Source organism: Myotis nattereri, assembly GCF_964212035.1.
Source record: "Myotis nattereri genome assembly, chromosome: 3".
Lineage (NCBI taxonomy): Eukaryota > Metazoa > Chordata > Mammalia > Chiroptera > Vespertilionidae > Myotis > Myotis nattereri.
Genome location: NC_138077.1, coordinates 159,900,844 through 159,924,330, shown reverse-complemented (window position 1 = coordinate 159,924,330; position 23,487 = coordinate 159,900,844). Strand labels below are relative to the sequence as shown.

The following is a 23,487-nucleotide window of genomic DNA, read 5'->3' as shown; positions in this document are numbered from 1 at the left end:
TGGCCTCACTGCCTCTAGAATTATAGTCTCGGCACTGTGCTTCCTGGGACTGAGGGTCCCAGAGCCCAATTATTTGATTTTGTCTTTCAGCCTCCTCGCGCTTTGGGCTCCACGGAGGCCCACACCACAGCGCTCGACTGGCTGAGTGGCCACGAGCAGCTTCTTTTCTTTAATTAAATAAACAACTCCCCCAAGGAAGCCACACGCCAAAGGAGTGCTTGGGTTTTGGATGGAAATAGGAGGAAATGGTCCGCTCAAAGCCTCCGCCTCCCAGCCCTCAGGAAATAACAAGGTGCCCCCTTCAGGGGCTTGTGCTATTAGCCCTTGTGTCTGAAACCAACTTGCTCGGTGTTTATAGGAGGGAATCCCAAATCCTTACATCAAGTCCAGACTGTGGGTCAGAAAAGGGGCTCCAAGAGGGAGGGAGGGAAGAAAGCGGCTGGCAAACAAGGGCAGCGGTGAGGGCGGACGTGGTGTAAGGTGCTTCTGTATCTGCAGCTCCTGGCCTGTAGTCATCCTGTTGTCAATCCCTGTTCCCGCTTTGTCGCTGCCCTGGAGCTGTGAGCTCCTGGAGAGCAGGACTGTAGGGTCTGACTCAGCTCGCTGATCTCCAGCACAGGATCCATTGTCCGCACCCAGGAGAGGTTTGTGGGTTGAAAGGCAAGGGGAAGTGAGGTCAAGCACTAGGCAAGGCGCTGAGAGGGGGACACGTGGCAACGGCTAAGTCCCTGCCCCAGATGCAGAGCCACTTGCCAGGGAGACAAACAAGTTGCTGACAGGTCTTTGATTTTCCCATAAGGATGGAGAATGACATATGTATGGGGGACAGGGAGACGCAAATATTTTTAAGCTTCAATTTTAATTTTTTCCTTATTGTGAGAAAGATCATAGTTACAGGAATGCATACAAGTACTATGTACTGTTTGAAGAATAATAAATGGACACCTGTAGTCACCACCGAGGTCATGAGACAGAGCCCCGGGAGCTCCCCTCGTGCCTCCTGATCACATCTCTGTCCTCTTCCCAAAAAGGCATCACAAGCCTGACCTTTCTGATAACCATGTCCTTGCTCTTGATTATTTTACCACCTAAGTATAGCTCCCTCACCAATATAACCTAGCTTTGCTTGTTTTTAACGTAACGCAAATCGAATCACACAGTATCAGTATGCCTATGCTTTGAAGACTTGCTTCTTTCCCGAACTTTGCCTGATTTAATCCATGTTTTTACATGTAGCTCTGTTTTTACATGTTTTCTCATTTCCGTAGTATTGCACTATATGACTATGCCACACACTTTTTTTTAACTTTATAAAGATGGAACATTTTCTTTTACAAATAGAGCTAAGACTTCACATCAAATGTATTTAGGACATCGCTACCTGGTTTCCTCGGGCACCTTCACTTGTCTAAAACTCAACTGCTCGTCTGTTCCCCTGGCACTTGCTGCTTCTCCTGTATGCCTCTCGTTTAGCGGAACCACCTGGTGCTCAAGCCAGAAACTCGGGTGTCCCTCCGAGTCTTTCTCCGTCAGGCCCCACCGTATCCAGGCACCAGGTCTGTGACTGCCTCCTTTCCATTCCTCGGGCTGCCTCCTCTCCCTCCTGCTGCCCGCGTTAAAGCAGTTTATGCCCGACGCATGTATCCATCCACTGCCAATGGATTTTTGCAATTGTTCCAGTCTGGGGCTGTTACAAACAGTGATTCTATAAACATTTGTTGTATCTATTTTCAGGGGTAGCCCAATGTTTTGTTTTGAGAACTCATGCTACCACTGGAATCAGTGAAGTCCCTAGTGTTGTGAAACAGAAACTAGTTTGCCCAAACAAGATAGACCAGAGTTTTAAAAAATCATTGTTTCTCAAAGTGTGGTCCAAGATGACCCACATCAGTATCATCTACAGAACTTGTTAAATGTGCCATTTAGAAGACCCAGCCCACACCTACCAAATGGGAACCTCTGGAGATGAAGCTCCAAAAAGTTGCATTAAGCAAGCTTGCTACCCCCTCCTCCCCTCCCATGAGTCTTACATGGATACCCAAGCCTCTACTTTCCATGGATGCTACATATGTGATGGGACAAATCTCCGTGTTTGGCATGTTAGGAACTTTTGAGAGAGAGGAAGGGGTAGTGTGCCTTCCTGCCCAGGAAATCAGCTCCCTCCCGACTCCCTGCTGTAGGTCCCAGCTTTGGGCTTACAGCCCTCCCCATCATTTTGCTGCAGGGCCCTTTCCTCTGCCCTATTCCTACCCACCCTGCTCCAGGACACGCACAAGTCTCGCTTTAACTAACTGCAAAGTCTTTCCATGACCCTTCATAATACCTGACCTCAACAGGGAACCTAGTTTTTGTTGCTGTTGCTTTAAATAGACTTTATTTTTTAGAGCAGTTTTAGGTTCACAGCAAAACTGAGCATCGAGTTTTCATATACCCGTCTCCAAACACGCACAGCCTCTCCCACATCAACATCTCCCATAAGAGTTGTACATTTGTTTGAACATCAACCTATCATAATCACAGAAAGTCCGGCTTCTGTGGGTCTTCACAAATGTATGACAGGTGTCCACCATTGCAAGAGAGGTTTTACTACTATAAAAATCCTGTTAAACCCATTCTTCCCACCTCCCCGCCCCCACCTCCACATACACACACCTGATCTTTTTACTGTCTCCATGGTTTTCCTTTTCCCAGAATGTCATTTAGTGTGTAGCCTTGCAGATTGGCTTCTTTGAGCCAGCATTTAAGTTTCCTCCATCTTTCCATGGCTTAATAATCTCATTTCTTTTGAGCACTAAATAATATTCTCTTGTCTGGATGCTTGTCCAACTAATGCAGGGCATCTTGGTTGCATCCAAGCTTTGGCAATTATGAAGAAAGCTCTTATAAACATCCGTACGCAGGTTGTGTGGGCGTGTTTCCAGCTCCTTTGGGTAAATGCCAAGGAGTGCAATTCCTGGATCAGAGTAAGAGTTTAATTTTGTAAGAACGTGCCCAACTGCCTTCTTAGGTGGCTATCATTTTGCGCGCCCGTCAGCAAAGAATGGATGTCCTGTTGCTCCACATCCTCACCAGCATTTGGGACTGTCAGTTCTTTGTATTTTGGCTGTTTTAATAGGTGTGGAGGGGTATCACATTGTTGTTTTAATTTAGGCACCTAGTTTTTTAATTACTCGCTTTTATTTTATTGATATGAGACAGAGACATTAATTTGTTGTTCCACTTGTTTACACGTTCATTGATTGATTCTTATGTGCCCTGACCAGGGATCAAACCCATAACCTTGATGTATGGGAAGGACACTCTAACCAACTGAGCTACCCAGCCAGGGCTGAACTGCTCACTTTTTTGTTTTTTGGTGTCTTATGTTTTAAAATTTCGCACAGCAAGTTATAAGCAGGCAAAACTTTATCATAAAAAATGGTCCTACTTACAAATGTTCCTTAAGACTAACTTTCTCTTTTTTCCTTTTAAATACAGATAAATGCAGAGGGGACACCAGAGGAAGTTTTTCTTCAACTGTGCACAGCTATTGACTCTATTTTCTGAAGACAAAATGCATGTATGTTAAGGAGAGTGAAGACGGAGAAATATATTAAAAGGTCTATCTATACCTTAATTACGTTTCAGGTTAAACCTTGTGTCCCCTTCCAATCCCGACATTGCTGTTTGCTCCCCAGCTTGGCCCATCGGAGGCGTCTGGAAACCATGCATGGTGTATCTGCTATCACCCAGCCTCTTCGTGATCCAGACAGCTGTCCGCTCACAGCACGCACACCTTCCTATCATACAGGCTGCAACTCAGAGCGGAGTTAATGGACAGCAGTGCAGTGCCAGTCTGTCAGTTGTGCCCTCAGGACTTGTTAGAGTCTGATCATTTGGTTCTCCTCTCATCAAATAGGGAGTTAGCATCCCTAAATTCCCCACTGTATCTTCCTCTCCCCAAGTTGCCTGATGAAGTCCCTGAATTTGAGGGGGGGGGGGGAGGGGGGGCTTGCAAGCTGGGGCATCTTCCTCTGGTAACTGTAGCTCAGAGCCAGAGAGATTAGGTTGACATGCCAATTATTAGAAATCTGATTCAATTTGAAAAACATAAAAAAATGTGAAACTGTACAATTTTTCCAAGACAGCGAAACCCAGACTAGTCACCAACAACATGTCTCTACTCATTTTTATGAAACTGGCTACTTGGAATACTGTCATCGTGGCTGAGCACCAAGGCCTCTCCTATACCTGGTGGTGCATTTGGGCAATTATCCATTAACACCAATGACTAAACGTCATTAAAAAGCGTGAGGTGGTTTATCATTGCATCCACTGGACTAATGTCAACTTACAGTTTTGATGTTAAATGATCACCTATTTACTTAATACTATTGCCAAACAAGAAAGAATTACAGTAACAGTAATAAAACTTATGTGGGTGGGAGGGGCATGTCAGCACACAACGTTTAACAGATCTCGATGCTATATTTGTTTCGTAATGGCCTTTTTGAGGGGTTTGCAAACCTTATCATACCCAAATGTGAAATTGTTTCCTCGCATCAAACCAGTGAAGTTTGGGTTCTCTGTTGTGTTATCGTTGCCAGAATCAGAGCTTCTCATGCAGTCTACTGGAATAAACGCACCTTCCTCTCCCAGTGGTTCTCAACCTTCCTAATGCCGCGACCCTTTAATACAGTTCCTCATGTTGTGGTGACCCCCAACCATAAAATTATTTCCGTTGCTACTTCATAACTGTAATTTTGCTACTGTTATGAATCGTAATGTAAATATCTGATACGCAGGATGTATTTTCATTGTTCGCGACCCACAGGTTGAGAACCGCTGCAACTCAGTCACGACCAAAAGACCCTGGTTTCAATTTGCATGATTTTTTTTCCTCTTCGATGGTTGTGCCGACAAGAATCCATTTCTGGGGCAAAGCTGTATTTTTAAAGTCGTCTTTTTTTTTTTTTTGAAATGGATATGTACAAATAAAGTAAATGGAACACAGGATAACACTTTTTTTCTATTTATTTGCAACTCGCGTCATTCTGGAAAGCATTTGAAGCCTTATTCAACAGAATTAGCAGCAAACACAGTAAGAGCTGAGATGTATGATATGCTCATATGATTTTAATTTTGGCCATAGATCAGCTTTGAGCAATTACAGAAAGAACTCTCAGTATATTCACGATACATGGTAATTTTCGTTATTTCCTTTTGCTCTAGCAGTCATTCTTAAACAGAAATATCAGTGTTTGCTAAAGAAGAAATCCAATTTCTTTGGTTACAATTATGCCTCTATTAACACAAAGAGGGGCCTGTTCCTTCCACTCACACAGTTGTCAAATACTTTATTGCTACCCCAAGTTGTCACACACTTGATAGGGGAGCACATGGAGTATTTGAGCAAATTAGAAAAAGACAGTCACAGGGTGAAAATGATCAGTTGTGCCAGAACACACAAAATGACTCTTTGTAGGGAGAAGCATTCTTTAAACACATACCACGGTGTTGGCAAACGCAGTCCACGCCCACCACAGCTCTGGCAGCCTGGGGAGGGGAGAGGGAGGGAGGCAACAGGGTAGCAGACTGCAAGTCAGCAGGGTACATGGCTTTGCCCCTGAAGAGTACCTAGAGGTGCAAATCAAGTCTCCTGCAGAGCTACAAAACACACTACTGATCTGCATGGCCTTTAAGTCATAGAATTTGAAAGCAGGAAAGGACAGTGGAGATCTCTGCTAGCAGGAGAGCCTGTGTGTACGCAGAAAACCTCAGAAACATGGTCCAACTTCTTTACAATGGCCGGCATGCCGGCCTCACCTCATCTGGCCCCGTGCCTCAAACCCCGCCAATCACCACTCTCCTCTTGCTCGCTTGGCCAAATCTAAAGCCCACTTAATATTGCCTAGACAAGCCAAGCTCTACTGGCAGGGCCTTGTTGCCATCCTCCTGTCTGTCCCTCCACATTATCTTCAGGGCCAATTCCCTCGCCCCATCAGGTCTCTGTTCCAGCCTTCCCTTGTCATTGAGGCGCTTTTTCACTAGTCCATCTAATGACAGAATGGTCCCCATTCTTCCACGGTTTTTCTTCAAACATTATTTTTCTTCACAGCATTTATATCTGCCTGGAACCATACTTTTTATTGCTGGTCTTCTGCATTAGACCGATAAGCTCTGTGACAGCAAGCTTTGTATCCTCAGTCCCACACAAAGCAGGGATTATTGAAGGCTGACATTTAATCCTTTAAACCTGCATTTTCTCAACTACACAGTAGATATCATAATAATAAGCGACCACACAGAGGTGTTAAGAGGACTGAACAACTTAAAAATACATGTAAATTACTTCTTAGTTCCCAGTGCTCAATACAAGGTGGTTCTCTGGCAACAGTTACCGAGGGCCTCCCTTCCACAATTGGGACTAGTACCCGGAATTCCACTCTAGTGCCCCTTCCGTTACATCACTCTAAAACCATGGCTGAGATGAAGATACATGCCTAACTGGGTCCCAAAGAGGACCAAAGTCTTCTCAGCCACCAAGGTGACATCCTCCACATAAGACAGGATACAATTCTTCAGTCCCTTCAGAGCCCAGTAAAGACCTCCCCAGGCAAGTCCTCCACGGTGCCACACTGCTCAGATATAGGGGGCATCTCTTTGAGAAAAAATGTAGCTCACTAAAACATGGGTCATATTATCAAAAATATTTATTGAGAATCTAAGAACCAGATCAAGGAATAGACAGACATGGATGGTCTGTCCTCACAGAGCTAAATGTAAAACCACTGTCAAAAACCCACTGAATGAGCTGCATGAACTGTGAAGAAAAAAATGTAATCCTTTTTCTGGGATCATTCAACAGAAGCGTATGTTTCACCCAGAGAGAAATAACAGCCCCGGCCGGTGTGGCTCAGTTAGTTGGGCACTGTCCCGACACTGAAAGGTTGTGTTCAACTCCCAGTTAGGGCACACGCATCGGTTTCGGGTTCGATCCCTGGCAGGGGGCGTGTAGGAGGCAGTCGATGGATGTTCTGCTCTCACACTGATGTCTTCTCTCTCTCTCCCCCTCTCCTTTCCTCTTTCTGAAAATCAATAAAAATATTTTTTAAAAAGAAATAAAAATAAGTACAGCCTAAAAGGACAATGCCTCCATAAACTTGTGTGCACCTAGAACAATGGTCTTCCAACTTTGCTATCCACAGTAAAAAATAAGTTATGTAGCATGCTCTGTTATAACTAAAAAAGACATTTCACAAAATGCTTATCTACTATACGTAATGTACTATTTTCTCTATTTCTTTCTTTTTTTAAAGGTTCCTCAAACTTCAGTAAATTGTTATGTTCAGAAATGGACAAGGCATACTATTAGGTTAAGCAAGAGGTGCCAAACATGCATGGAAACAAATGCTGCCTGAGGCAGGAGATGCCAAGTCCTAATCCCAACTTTGTCAGCGGTTCTCAACCTGTGGGTCGCAGCCCCTTTGGCGGTCGAACGACCCTTTCACAGGGTTCGCCTAAGACCATCCTGCAGATCAGATATTTACATTACGATTCATAACAGTAGCAACATTACGGTTATGAAGTAGCAATGAAAATAATTTTATGGTTGAGTCACAACATGAGGAACTGTATTTAAAGGGCCAGAAGGTTGAGAACCACTGGCTTAAATCTTATGGCCATGTCTGCTGCCAAATTGGAATATGTAAATTCTATGTATGTGTGTCTTTCTAATTCATCATGGCAGACCATCTCATCTCAGTGCTTCTGCCTCATCCACAGATAATGCTTCTCCAATCTGTGCTATAAACCAGGATACGTGCTCAGGTTTGTACTGTACTCTAGGAACCATGACACACCAGGAAAAAGACTGAAAATCAACCCCTGCACACCTCCACCTCCACCATCTCAGTGGCAAACAAAGCAATGAGGCAGACGCTGACTCTGGAGCAATCTGTTTATGTTAAAATCCAAGCATCTCACTTTACTCACTGTATGATCTTGGGCAAGTTATTTAAGCTCTCTGGCTAGATTTCCTCATATGAAAACAGAATAAATGAACCTGCTTCATAAGGTTGTGAAAATTAAAACCGTTACTATATGCTTGCTTGGCACATAGTAAGCACTGTATCAGTGTTTGCTATTATTACTAGTGCACATCACACCAACCAAAACCTCCTCTGCCTAAACCATAATGCACTGGTTTTAGGTGTCACTAAAAGTTCCTTCTGTTCTTATCAAATACTTGAGCACATTATTTCAGGAAACACTACATCTAACCTACTGATTACTACAATGCTTTAACTAGTAGGTCTCTGTTGCCTCTTATAGCCAACACTTCTTTGTAGGAGACGAAAGCCTATTTGCAAATAGGACAGCTCTGCCCATTCTTGCAGTCCTCAAATTAAAGCAGTAACAGCAAATTACCACTCCTACTACTGTTCCGGGCCTTTTAAAGCTAAGAGGACTATTTGCTTGGAGCTGAAAAAAATGAAAAACTAATACATCTTTGCTCAAGCAGAAAACAGTCCTCTTTGCACTCAAAATTCTCAAAAACATTTCCCCTTGAAAAATACATTTAAGTAGCCTTTATTTGTCTACTAGAGGCCCGGTGCACAGGATTTGTGCACTGGTGGGGGGGCATGGCCTGCAGGGATCAACTCATTGTGGGAGCACCGCTAATCCCAGTCAGCTGAGCGGCTATGGACCCACCCTTTGAGCGGCTGCTCCCACTGTGGTAGCAGCTGCTCATCTCGGTCAGCTGAGCAGTGCTCCCACTGTGGGAGCGCACTGAACACCAAGGGGCAGCTCCTGCGTTGAGCATCTGTCCCCTGGTGGTCAGTGCGCATCATAGCAACTGGTTGACCAGTCGCTGGGCTTTTATTATATAGGATATGTTGTTTATTCTGTGTACATAACAACTATACCATTCATAGCCCTCTTCCAAAGCATACTTAATACTTTATGGGATTTCTGAATGGGTCTGAATGGTTCTCCAGAACTAACTGGTATTATTTCTATACAAATACAGAGTTTACAGAGGTCACCACCCAGGGGTACTGTCTTGCTACAGGTTGATGATAGATCTTCTGGCATATTCACTTAACATCTAGTACCAAAATGCCGAGGAATCTAATGATCCCCCTCTTCTTCTCCCAACTAGTAATTCCAGGGTGAATGTTAAGCTCAACTCCATTTCCTCTCCGATACAATATATTTTATCAACATCATCAGTAATCTTTAATTAATATATTATGTTAAAATTCTTATATTTCTATACTTAAAATTATACTACTTTTCTGAATTAAAAACATTCAGGGTATGGTTTTAGTACCCTACAATGTGTTAAAAGAGGCCTAGTAAATAATGTTCCCTTGATTTAAAATTAGAAAAAACAGGAGACTCTCATAATTGGGTCAGTATAATTCTTAATCTTAGAATATATATACTGTCTTTTCTAACAATCAATAATAATTTCCATGGAATACAGGGTTTTTCAAAAGCCACCTATTTAAATTAAATACATGGGGGCTTATTTTCATCAAAAAGAATGAGTAAAATTTTCCACCTGTTTAGTTTTCATATCTAAGTAAAATTGCCTTTTTCTTTAGCCATAGTATGTGTTCTTTTGTACCTAGTTTATTATTTAGTGCTTCAGCACCATCTTTTACAGAGCTTCTCAAGTTCACTCTTGTTTCCATAATAAAGTCCTTACTCTTTTGAAAGGACAGGTAAAGCAAACTCTTGAGGGGAAAAAATCCAAAATCTAACCAAAGGAAGTCACAACAAGCATTCTATAATATAAACAGACAGTATCCACATAGTTTATTTCTCACAGTTCTCCTGACAAGTGAACATTATTCAAGAACATACTGTATACACAGATAAGAAGAAACATACAAAATGTCGTAAATGATGCACAACAAAATCCAGCAGTATAAAAGAATGCATGTGAACCCTTGCTCACTGCGCAGACTAAATTTAATCACTTGTTTAAATAGTAATAAAAATACAATCTTTTATGGATCTTGTGCAGACTACAAAAGAGGGAATTATTACCATATATATGATCTTTATATTAGGCAGTTTTCTTTGATGAGTTGTACTGACAACTCCAAATACAGAGGCAGAGGCTGTGTATTTTAAAGGAATTAATGTTGTGAATTAAAGACTTTACACAGTTACTACCACTGGCACTTTTCACCATAGTTTGTACACATCACATGATCATCTTATATAACATTACATTTAAAAAATATATCTGAGTGACCATTTTATAACATTCACACACCATGAGCTGGTTAAGGAAGCGATGTGGCCGCTGCCTCCTGTAGTGCTTCGTGTTGGTAAGGACAGTTCATTGCGGTTAAAAGAAATTAGACATCAATATGGTTAAGCAGCTCCAATTTACTAACGGCCGTCAGGGGCCACCACTGGGGTGGGGAGTTCTTTTAAAGTGTATATTCTAGAAGCAAACACCTTCATTGGTTAAAACTTTGTCTACAGAAGTCAGTTTCTGTGCTGAAGACTATTTTCACAAAACTGAAAGCTACTAAACTGTTTTAATATAAATACTTCGTCTTCTCATTACCGTATTTATGACCAAGTTCTTTGAAACCTTTGGAACTGACTCACGTTTTAATGTGTGCTCTCATTTCCATCTCACCTATGTAAGTGCCACCTCAGAGACTGGAAGGTGGGGGCGAGAGACTCACCAAGGAAACCCTTTGCTCACCAGGAATGTTCAGCTGCTGAGCAGCGATCTGGAGCCACACGGTGCAGAGCTGGACTGGACGAGAACACTCAGGAAGCTGTCATGCTGTGAGTGTCATTCAGGGAAAGCAGAGAACCTTTCCAAACTGTGCACATAACTCACAATGAGACCATTGCTATGTGTTGAAGAGGACTAGTATACGGTGTTCTCTCCCATGTCATCTGTTGGCTGGAAAGTAGTTTGGGTCAAGGTAATTATAACTGGTGCCCTGGGACACACAGTAGTCTCTGTCTAAAAATGTCTCTGACCTATACACAGGTTCTAACTGGTGATCTTCTTTGTGAATATCTGTTTCATGTAGGCTGTAAAGAAAAACACACATGCACACACATTATTACATGGCAGTGGATGCATTTTAATCTAGATATTACAGAACTTCCTCACAGCTTGACCGGGTTAAACCCATCAATCTATCCAAATCTCTAATGGAAAGTTATCCTTGAGAAATGTAATAATTAAGGAAAACTTCTTTATTGCCTTAGAACAGGGGTGGGCAAACTTTTTGACTCGAGAGCCACAATGGGTTCTTAAACTGGACCGGAGGGCCGGAACAAAAGCATGGATGGAGTGTTTGTGTGAACTAATATAAATTCAAAGTAAACATCATTACATAAAAGGGTACAGTCTTTTTTTTTCAATAGTTTTATTCATTTCAAACGGGCCGGATCCGGCCCGCGGGCCGTAGTTTGCCCACGGCTGCCTTAGAACAATAAAATTTCATCCACCAGATGTGGTGACTTTCTAAGTCAGCGGTTCTCAACCTGTGGGTCACGACCCCTTTGGCGGTCGAACGACCCTTTCACAGGGGTCGCCTAAGACCATCCTGCATATCAGATATTTACATTACGATTCATAACAGTAGCAACATTACAGTTATGAAGTAGCAACGGAAATAATGTTATGGTTGGGTCACAGCATGAGGAACTGTATTTAAAGGGCCAGAAGGTTGAGAACCACTGCTCTAAGTAGTCTGGAAAGCAAATTCACTAGCTGCTGAAAGCTCTTGTCAAAATGGAAGATGTACAATGTAGAAAACACTTACCAGTCTGAACAAGAATCGCAGAAATCCAAAGACATTTCTGGAGGACAATCCTGGCAATGCCACCGAACACCCTGGATAGGCTCTATGCCACAGTTATCACACTGTCAGAGATTCAGAGAGAAAAGGTATTAAACTACATTGTTCCAAAACCTTTTCTCTGCTGGAAAAACACATGGTATGCACACAGACATCTTCTCCCCTCTCTCCACGCACTGGGCAGCGGTACAATTTCTAGCACTAACTGAAATCCCACCCATTTAAGACCAGTATAGGTGGACAAGAGGAACATTATAAAAAACTAACTTTAATATGTTTTAATTTATTTTTTAAAATTTAAGTAAACTACCTACAAACTTGGCTGTGTGATTAGTAATTATTCATCACCAGGGTACAATGACTGTGATTACGAACCACTCCCTTAACACTGCGGTTAAACTTTACAAATATGCTACAGAACTATTTAACACACTATCGTACCTAAATTACCAGGCAAACTCAAAATCCTCTCCAAACTGTTATTTTACTGAGTTCCTCTCCAAGCCCGAAGGCTCCTATGACCAATAACCATCTGAAGGGAAGGAAGACCGGGCTCCTTCTCCATGTGGTGCACGTCGAAGCCCTCAGTGAGAAATCAAAGTAAATCTCATTTCTAGTTTCTTCGATCATCAAGCCACTCAGAATGGCTGACAACCAACAAGCCTCAACTGGGTCTTGCAGCAAAATTATGAGAAGTGAAAAGTTCCCTCTGAAAGGTCAGAGCTGTCAATTTGGAAAATCCCTAAAAGAAAAGCAGGGTCACTGAAGGATCAAGAGGAAAAGTCTTTTTATACAGCCTGGCTAATGGCCAGGCCAGAAACCCAGAGGTATAAAAATTTTGTTTTAAATTTCAGTGTGTCAGTCACAGCATACATCAGTATTTTCACGTAGACCACTATCGCAAGTCAATAGTTCATGGTCTCATCACCTCCTCCAAACCCATCAAGTACAGTCAATTCTAATGCCTCAAGTGTTCTCAAATCTGTCAATCTCTATTCCACAGCCACCAGGCACATTCAAGAAATTCTTATCTTTTGTCTAAATTACCAAAAGAAAAATCCCCAACCCAGTCCCCCTGCCTCCAGCCTTCCTTTCTTCATACCCATTCTCCATACTAAGAACAGAATGATCTTCTTCTCCTTCACTTAATTTTTTCCAATTACATAAATAGTATACATGTATACATTATTGTTAAAAAAAATTAACCACACAGTATTCAGAAATTAAGAGTTATCCACTCTAAACCCACCTTTGTAAAGATGATCAATACTAATGGTTTAAGAATGACCTTTCTGAAATGCAAATTTCATATTACTTTCTGCTGAAAATGCTTCAGTGGTTCCACAATCCTTTACGACAATTTAAATTCCTTACCAAGATTTCCAAGGCACCTCAATAGCCTCTCACTATTCTCCAATATGCAATCTAGTCACACTCGACCATTTTACTTTTTTAACTTCTCTAAATTCCTCGAGATGAAAACAGAATAAGGACAGAAACTGAGTCCATCTTATTTACCGCTGAATCGCTAGCACTTAGCCTAGTGCCTGAAACATAATGGGGCATTTCAAAATTCTGTGGAATGCTAAATGTATTTCTACTAGCTTCTGAAAAAGTAGCCAAGATAATTGAATGTGAAAGAAAACAAATTTCTGATTCATGAACAACAGCAAAAAAAGAGAAACAGTTCCATGGGTGCATGGATAAAGAAAACGTCACACACACACACACACTCTCACACATACTCTCTCTCTCTCTCTCTCTCTCTCTCTCTCTCTCTCTCTCTCTCTCTCTCTCTCACACACACACACACACACACACACACACACACACACACTGGAGTATTGTTCAGTCATAACACAGAAGAAAATTCCGTCATTTGTGACAACATGGATTAAACGTTATGCATACTGAAATAAGCCAGACAGTGAAAGACAAATGCTGTATGATCTCACTGATAGGTGGAAACTTAAAACAGTCAAACTCAGAGAAGAAGAGAGTAGAACAGGGATGGGGGATGGGAATAGGAAAAATGGTACAATGTTGGGTGAAAGGGCACAAACTTTCAATTATAAGACAAGTAAGTTCTGAAAAGCTAACGTACAGCCTGGTGACTATAGTTAATAATTTTAAAGCATGCAGTACTCAAAATTGCTAAGAGAGTATATCTTGTGTGTCATCACCACACACAAAAAAATGGTAACTGTGAGAGATGATACGACTTTTATTTATCAATTATATCTCAGTAAAACTGGAAGGTAAAAAAGAGAAACAGGTAGACAAAAACTTATTTCACATTTTACCTCAAAGTACAGAAACCTGTATGTTTGCCTTTGGCACACTACTTTGTGTAAATGAACAGGTTGAGAACTAAACTTACTAACTTTTACCTGTATGCTTGGAATTTGTGGCGTTTAAAACTCCGAAACCATCTTAAATATCTCTTATCACCCTTTCAAAAATTAAACAAATAGTAAGATTAAGTAGAATTTACCTTGAAGCCCAAGTGTTGTACAAATCCACTTTCAGCTTGCATTTGCTGAAGTTTCTGCTTCTTTAACTTTTTAAACTGTAACAGTTCCTTATATTCAGGTAAATTCCTATACATAATAGGAATACTTTCCTCATCCTATTGAAATCACAAAACATAAAACAAAAAAATGTTAGTCTGATAATTAAAATAATTGTAAGAAATAGTGATATATTTTCTATCAAGATTTTTCACTTTTAGGATACCTTTCCTTTTAGAAAACTAGCAGTACAGAAAATAGTGTTGCTATTAGCAATATTTCAGACTAAAACTTTCGGAGGGCTCCTTAATGCATACTACTGAACTGTAGCGTGCCGCCTCATATGTAGGTACCAGGGGAGCAGGGAATGACTGCTACCCGTCACACACTAATGCAGGCACCATATCCCGACACATTGGTGGCTACTTGACAGCCCAGATAATCTACCTCTCCCTGATCAGCGGAAGCTCCTCTTCTTCAATCTAACAGATTTTATGCTTCCTCTGGTAAATATGACACTTTCTTAACAGCAAGCAAACCAATCTCTGCTTTGCTTTCTGCTCTCTACTTCCAATGATCAAGGCAGTACATTCATCTCTTACTCAAGAGGATGAAATAAGGTACAAAGATGATTACTTAAAATAGAGTATAAAAGAAATGAGTAATAAAAACTATATAAAATATGAAGTTGAAGTTGATAGGTGAGTCAGTGCTTATCTTCCCAATTTATTTGGGCTCTGTCACCCAGAGCCCATTTCTTTCCTTTGCTACCTCATGACTGATCCATGGTCACTATTTCCACACGTGCCTAAAAGCATACCCAATTCATCAATACCCGCCATGTTTCATCAATTCCCAGTCCTGGACCAGGCAACCCTTGTCCCTCTCTTCCCTCCTTCTCTCCATGTTAGGAGGTATTATTAAACTACAATGTGTATTTTACATCAAGGAAATTGGCTTTTATAGAAATTGTAACAGTTGCCCATGATCAAATAGCTTTTAAGGGTCTGATGAATTTGAACACGATTTGTCTGATTCTTTAATTCCCTATATATTCCACAGCCAAATCCTACATAAAAGTTACCCTCAATTTTTCACTGTCTCATATCTAATATAACAAATCTTGTCACTACTTAACACTTTCTAATCTCTCTCTCAAACTGGTCCTCTATAGTACCCACTCCCTCCTCTATCCCCACCATTACTTAACATCTCTGAAATGGCTTCCTGACTGTCTACAGCATCAGGTCCAAAGTATGTAGCTGGATAAAAGATTCTCTACAGTCTCACACTTCATCTACCCAATCTCCCACTATCTTTCATCCATTTCAAATTCTTGTCAAAGATATTAAAGTAGCTACTGACTTCCTATGTCACCACTAAGACAACATAAATAATCTACTAAATAAGTAACACTAATAAATATGTGACCTAAATAATGTAGTAAGAAATTTTATGACAAAATTTATTGAATGCAGATGTTTTAAACAAATACAAAGAGTACAAACTCTGCTAAATATACGTGAGGGGGTGTGTGTGTGTGTGCATTATGGAATATTATTCAGCCTTAAAAAAAAATTATGACACTTTATAAGATAAATGAACCTTGAAGACATTATGCTAAGTGATATAAGATCTCCACCTGTGAAACTGTTCAATTTATGAATTAAACTTTATCACAGGTATGCACATACAAACAAACAAACAGTGTTTATAGGGTTTGGAGCTATCCGTGGTTTCAGGCACCCACTGGGGGAAGAAGGGATGTCTTAGAATACAGTGGGCCCTTGACTTACGAGTGTCCCAACTAACGAGTTTTTCGAGATACGAGCCGTCTCTCGGCTGATTTTTTGCTTTGAGTTGCGAGCTAAAATTCGGGTGTTGAGCCAGCTTCAGATAACCCACTGCTAGTTGGCGCAGCGAACGCCGCAGCGAACGCCACAGTGAACGCCACAACATCAGCCCAGCATCACATGTCTCACTCGTTCACTTTGTGATTTGACATACAAGTAATTTTGAGTTACGAGCTCCGTCACGGAACGAATTAAATTCATAAGTTAAGGCCCCACTGTATATCCTCTGAGGATAAGAGGGGACAGGCGATGGCTATTTTAAAATAATCAGGATGATTTGACCTGGTGCTCATACAAAAATAAATGAAATCAACCAAATAAAAGTTAAGCCTACTATAAAAATTTGTGCACTCGGGGGGAGAGGGGGTCCCTCAGCCGGCCTGTGCCCTCTCGCAGTCTGGGACCCCTCGGGAGATGACCACCTGCTGGCTTAGGCCCGCTCCCCAGGGGATTGGGCCTAAGATGGCAATCAGACATCCCTCTGGCAGCCCGGCAGTCCTCGGGGGATGTCCACTTGCCAGCAGGGAGCAGGCCTAGCTGCAGTCAGACATCCTTAGCACTGCTGAGGAGGCGGGAGAGGCTCCCACCACCACCGCTGTACTGGCAGCCATCAGCCTGGCTTGTGGCTGAGCAGAGCTCCCCATGTGAGAACGCCCTGACCACTAGAGGGCAGCTCCTGCATTGAGCATCTGCCCCCTGGTGGTCAGTGTCTGTCACAGTGACCAGTCATTCCCAGTCGTTCTGCTGTTAGGGTCAGTTTGCATATTACCCTTTTATTATATAGGATAGAGGCCTGGTGCATGGGTGGGGGCTGGCTGGTTTTCCCAGAAGGATGTCCCGGATCACGGTGGGGGTCCCGCTTGGGTGCCTGGCCAGCCTGGGTGAGGGCCTGAGGGCCATTTTCAGGCTGGTCACACCCCCTTCAGGGTTGGGGTCCCCACTGGGGTGCCTGGCCAGCCTGGGTGAGGAGCTGATGCCTGTCTGCAGGCTGGTCACACCCCCTTCAGGGCTGGGGTCCCCACTGGGGTGCCTGGCCAGCCTGGGTGAGGGGCTGATGGCTGTTTTCAGGCTTGCCACACCCCCTTTAGAGTGGGGTGGTCCCCACTGGGGTGCCTGGCCAGTCTGAGTGAGGGGCTGAGGGCCGTTTTCAGGCTGGCCAAGCGCCCCCGACGACGGAAGCTCCCAGCCTCTCCTTTTCTATTTATTTATTTTTTATTCTGGGATTTATTTACCTTCTATAATTGAAACTTTGTAGCCTTGAGAGGAGCTCAGAGCTGACCAGGGCAGGCGGGGCAACCCAAGCCTCCTGCTTGCTCCAGCTCCATGGCCACGGCTGGCTGAAAGCAGGTATCTAGGGTTTATTTACCTTCCATAATTGAAACTTTGTTGCTTTGAGTGGAGCTCAGAGCCAGCCACGCAGGCGGGAAGCTTGGCTTCCTCCATCATTGGGGCAAACAAGCCTCCCGTTTGCTCCAGCTCCATGGCTGCCGGCCGCCATCTTGGTTGGGTTAATTTGCATATAGTTGCTCTGATTGGCTGGTGGGTGTGGCTTAAGGCGTAGCAAAGGTACGGTCAATTTGCATGTTTGTCTTTTATTCGTGTCGATTTTGCCAATGTTCTCAAAATGTAATTCTTTTAAATATCCTGCCACTTCTCCTGGCCTGACTAAATTTTATTCATCCTTCAACTGCCAGCTTGACTGTCACTTTCTTCCATCTCCCACTTAAACTCCCAATCTAAATTAAGAACCTCTTAAATAATTATGCTAAGCAGCTATTTTTGAAGCAATTTTTAAAACTTGAAATTTACTGATGTGATTATACATTTATCTCCTCACAAAACTAAAGTTTATAAGAGCAAAGATCATAGATATTTTGTTTACAACTATTTAACTGAACTTAGCAGAGCCTAACATATATTGTGAATAGTTATTTCTCAAATAAATAATTCTACTATTCACAAAGTACAAAATTACATACACCTTCCTCAAGATCTGGAACTAATAGCCCTGACCCCAACTGGGCCCAGCCAGGAGGGGCCTTGCCCACGTCCACACTACAGGCCAGGAGCTATGGGGCTGGGGCACCTGAGCCTCCCTTCCCTGGCCTTAGGGTCTTGGGTCCCTGCTCCCCTACCCAGGTTTGGTTCTTCTCAGGGGCCCCACTGTGGAAATAAAAATGGGAATAGAATGGGGGAAGAGGGGCAGAAAGCCTTCCTTCTTTAGCTGCCCTGAGGTCAGGGCCTCCTCTCCCTGGAGAGTCAGAGGTAGGAGATAGGAACTCTAGGGGCTGGCTTTTTTTAAACTGGTTTTACTTTAAATTTTATTATAGTTTCAGATTTTCCATAAAGGAACCAATTCCATTTTAAATATTACAAATGGCATATCTTAAGATATGGCAGATATTAGCTGTTTTCAAAAGATAAGTTTTAAAAATATTTTGAAGAATAGGCATTTTGCCCAGCCAGTGTGGCTTAGTGGTTAAGTGTGGACCCATGAACCAAGAGGTCATTGGTTAGATTCCTGGTCAGGGTACATGACTGGGTTTCGGGCTCAATCCCCAGGACGGGGTGTTCAGAAGGCAGCCGATTGATGTTTCTCTCATCATTGTTTTTATCTCTCTATCCCTCTCCTTTACTCTCTCTCTAAAAATCAATAAAAACGTATTTTTTTAAAAAAGAATAGGGCCCTAGCTGGTTTGACTCAGTGGCTAGAGTGTCAGCCTACAGACTGAAGGGTCCCAGGTTTGATTCTGGTCAAGGGCACAAGCTCAGGTTGCAGGCTCGATCCCCAATAGGCAGCATGCAGAAGGCAGCTTATCAATGATTATCTCTTTATCATTGATGTTTCTATCTCTCCCTCTCTGAAATCAATAAAAATATATTTTTAAAAAATAGGCATTTTGTAATAGTTTGATACCAAAGTATACAATCGGTATTTAATCTAGACCATATGGAGACTTACTTTTATTTGATGATTTTTCATAAAATTATCCTTTTCCAATTATTACATATAATCAGATTATTAAGAAAGATAGAAGGTAATCTCTATGTCCTTTAGGCAAGAAATCAGAATCATGTTAATTACTCAGAAAATGAATTTCAGGATAATAAAATAAAAACAATTAATAGCAATAAAAGGGAATAGCTATGAATAGGAAGTGAAATGAAATGAATTAACCAAATTAGCATACAGATGATGAAACAGAAAGGAATTATTCCAAGAGGATTTAAAAAATGTAATTTGGCCCTGGCCAGCATTTTTTAGTGGTTAGAGCATCAGTCTGCAAATGGAAGGGTGGCAGGTTTGATTACTGGTCAAGGGCACTTAAAATCAATCAATCAATCAATCAATCAATCAATTAACTTTTTAAAAAGTGTAATTTGACTTTACTTCTGTAGTAGGGTATATGCTGAGGGAAAAAAGGACTGAAAGAAAAAGATCTGTTTTCAGTAATCATATTATTGACTAGTGACCGGGTGCACGGATTCATGCACATTGAAATGAAATTAATTAGAAGGTGGCCAGCGGGGCGGGACTGGGCAAGATGGGCCAGGCACGCCCTGGAGCCAACCTCCCACGGTCCCTCCCTGGCGTCTGTGGAGTGAATGGGGTCCCTCTGGCAGGTGGGGTCCTTCGGCCTGGCCTGCCGGGATTGAGCCGAAACCAGCTCTCCGACATCCCCCGAGGGGACCCAGAGTACAAAAGGGCACTCTGCAAAGTTGCTGTCGTATAGGGTGTGGAACGCAAATATAAGAGTCCAGTAAACCAGATTCAGGGTGACAGTGCCCAGCAACAATATAACCCATGCCTGAAGGTGGAATTGTGCAGCCCCGCAAAGAATCGGGCTCCCTCCTCTCTGGTTTCGGGGTGCGTCACCCATGAACCGCTGCTGTCCGGCACAATTCACCATAGCTAAGACTTGGAAATAGCCTAAGTGCTCATCAACAGATCAGTGAATTAAAAAACTGTGGTACATCTACACAATGGAATACTACGCTGCGGTAAAAAGGAAGAAGTTCTTACCATTTGCAACAGCATGGATGGAACTGTAGAGCGTTATGCTAAGTTAAACAAGCCAGTCAGAGAAAGATAAATATCACATGATCTCACTCATTTATGGAATATAATGAACAACATAAACTGATGAACAAAAACCAATCCAGAGACAGAGAAGCATCGATTAAACCATCAAACCTCAGAGGGAAGGTAGGAGAGGGTGGGGGTAAGGGGGAGAGATCAACCAAAGGACTTGTATGCATGCATATAAGCCTAACCAATGGGCACAGACACCAGGGGGGTGAGGGCACGAGTGGGGGAATGGGTGGGGGGGCCATGGGGGGATAAGGACACATATGTAATACCTTAATCTATAAAGAAATTAAAAACAAAAACAAAAACTGCTGCTGCCAAGTCACTGTAGCTCGGCAGCTCCTGCATTGAGGGTCTTCCCCCTGGTGATCAGTGCATGTCATAGCGACTGGTCAGATGGTCGGACACTTAGCATATTAGCTTTATATATATATATGTATGTATATATACACTAGTTGCCTGGTACATGAAATTCATGCATGGTGGTGGTGGTGGGGGGAGTACCTCAGCCTGTCCTGCACCTTCTCCAAACTGGGATCCCTCTCGCAATCCAGAACCACTGGCTCCTAAGCACTCCCCTGCCAGCCTGATGGCCCTAACTGTTCTCCCCTCCTGGCCTGATCCCCCTAACTGCCTATCTGCACTCCCCTCCTGGCCTAAAGCCCCTAACTGCCGATGTGCTCTCCCTTCCTCTCCATGCCTTCAGACCCCAGCACAGGAGTGCTGTGAGCTCTCCACCAAGGCCCCACCCCCATCCTGATGCCACCCTCTAGACTGGGTGGCACCATGGGCACGTGCTTCCGCAGGGGGGTGGGGGGGGCTGCCACAGCCTGTCCTGATGCCCCCTCTGGGCAGGGTGGCACCGCGGGCCTGTGCGCACTTCCGCTGGGGGTGCCGCCCCCAACAGCAGCTTCATGTCCTGGTGGCACAAGTTCCCGCCCCTTCCCCCCCCCCCCCGTTCCTGTGCTTGCACACCTTTGATTGGTCATGACTTGGACACCGTTAGGACCAATTAGCATATTCCCTCTTTATTATATAGGATATAGATGGTAGTGTTAGTATTATATTCTGAGACTGTTGTAAGCAGTGTAAGACAAAGAAAGTGAATATTATTATGTTGACGTTACTGGTAAATGGGGTTTTCAAAACGGGAGAAAGAAGATATATATTAAGATTAACGAGGGAAAGTAAAATTCCCATAGTGAAGTTGTATTTGAAATAAAAATATAAACTTATGATGTGTTTTATCTTTGAACAAAAATATACTTCCCAGCTTTTTCCATTAAAGAGGCCTAGAAACAATGATCAACCAAGTAGCAAATAACATTTCTGGAGTCAGGATATAGTTCACTAATACTATTTCCCAATAAAAGAAAGCAGGACTGATGCTAGGCCTGAGGTAGGAAATATACAAAAAGAGCCCAGAACTTCCTTATCATACCAAACAGTAAGGAAGCTATCAAAGACTACTGGAGTCTTGTCAAAAAGAATTCAAAATCCAACTTGAATAGGTTACAACTGTCAATGGACTAGAACATATCAAATATATTTAAATCCAACAGTTTTTAAGAATACAAACTTTTAAAATCTCATTCATTTTTGGGAGATAGTAGAGAATAAACTCAGTATTTTAAAAACAAAATAAAGGGAAGAACTAAGCAGTGGTCTGTGTTGTTCTAAAATTATCAAGTGTTCATGGTGGTGGCCAGGACTAGATTTATGTCAGTGTTTTTTTTCTTCAAATTACTAAAGTAGTAAGTGCTCACTATAATAAGCAAAGAGTAAAGGTATCCATACATTTTTAAAAAAAATTAACAATGCTCCTTCCAACCTACTCCCCTGCCCTCAAATAACCAGAGTGAACAGTTTTATTGTGTCTCTTTCTACTTCCCCTACTCTCCCTCAGCAGCTATACCGCCTTTTCCTGTATGTAGGATAATCAAATAAATAAAGAAGAAAAGAAAGAATATCACTATTTTGTAATATTTAATGAACTAATGGATCTAGGCAAAAAGCAATGGCTATGTCAAAAAGAAAAAAAGAGAGATGATCAAACGGATTAAAGTACAAATGAAATAGTCCTGCCCACCTTAACAAATTTTAGTCTGATCAACTAGCTAGACCAGCTGTGGGCAAACTACAGCCCGTTTGATATGAATAAAACTAAAAAAAAAAAAAAAAAAAAAAAAAAAAGACCATACCCTTTTATGTAATGATGTTTACTTTGAATTTATATTAGTTCACACAAACACTCCATCCATGCTTTTGTTCCGGCCCTCCAGTCCAGTTTAAGAACCCATTGTGGCCCTCGAGTCAAAAAGTTTGCCCACCCCTGAGCTAGACCTATAAATTTACTGGAAATTCAGGGAACAGAGAAACAGGTTAAATGATACCAGGATGATGCAAACAATAATATCCACACAATGGTAAATTCTACAAGACAAATGACCCAGTTTTTCACTACCAACAACAACAACAACAAAAGTAAGAGAGAAAAGAAGGGGAGAGGGGAGAACCTATAGCAATTTATGATTAGGGAAATGTGAACTGAATGTATATTTGATCATATAAAGAAGTACCTTTACAAACATAATGAAACTGTGTAATGTCTAGGATTTTCTCTGAAATAATGTGTGACAAAGTTGGGATGGGTAGGAAGTATAGATAAAAACAAGATTGCCATAAACTGATAACTGTTAAAGTTAGATGATGGGTGAATATGGATTTATTATCCTCTTCTATTTCAATTACTTAAAAAAATTAAACACAATGTAATAAAAGACCCATAAATTTGACTTGTTAATTAAAAAAAGAAAAGAAACCCTCATTCTCCAAAGAGTAGGAATAATGAGAAAATCCTGGTGTGCTTGTTTGGGCCCTAATGTGTACAGTGCATAGACAAATATACATCTGTAGTAAAAACAGTTAACTTACTGATGCCTCCTCCATAGCAGTGCTCATGTGGCTATGAAAACAAGATCGGTCATCATCCTCATCCATATACACTGGTGGTTCGTGGGAAGTCATAAAAGTGGAAGGTTTAAAGAGATGCTTATTAAGAGGGTGCTGTCGTCTGCTTGTTGAAGACTAAATGAGAAAACAAATTTTTAATTGGAACAGTGGAAAATCATTAAAATAATCAAGAAGATAAAAATATAAATGTTACTTCCCACAAGTCTATTAGAAGGATTTTACTTCTA

At 42.0% G+C, this 23,487-nt stretch overlaps 2 protein-coding genes across 2 annotated transcripts in view; one reads left to right on the top strand and one right to left on the bottom strand.

Moving 5' to 3' along the window:
- AK5 (adenylate kinase 5) overlaps positions 1 to 4,998 on the top strand; it is a 193,402-nt gene extending 188,404 nt beyond the window's left edge. The window contains exon 14 of the mRNA XM_081088444.1: positions 3,478 to 4,998. Coding sequence (XP_080944570.1) covers positions 3,478 to 3,546 — 69 coding nt within the window. The 3' untranslated portion in view covers positions 3,547 to 4,998. The remainder of the gene's footprint in view (positions 1 to 3,477) is intronic.
- A 4,780-nt stretch (positions 4,999 to 9,778) lies between these two features.
- Positions 9,779 to 23,487, bottom strand: part of ZZZ3 (zinc finger ZZ-type containing 3) — a 116,114-nt gene continuing 102,405 nt past the window's right edge. The window contains exons 13-16 of the mRNA XM_081088443.1: positions 23,222 to 23,374; positions 14,329 to 14,463; positions 11,799 to 11,899; positions 9,779 to 11,058 (exon numbers count right to left, since the gene is read on the bottom strand). Of these exons, the coding sequence (XP_080944569.1) occupies positions 10,914 to 11,058; positions 11,799 to 11,899; positions 14,329 to 14,463; positions 23,222 to 23,374 (534 nt within the window). The 3' untranslated portion in view covers positions 9,779 to 10,913. The remainder of the gene's footprint in view (positions 11,059 to 11,798; positions 11,900 to 14,328; positions 14,464 to 23,221; positions 23,375 to 23,487) is intronic.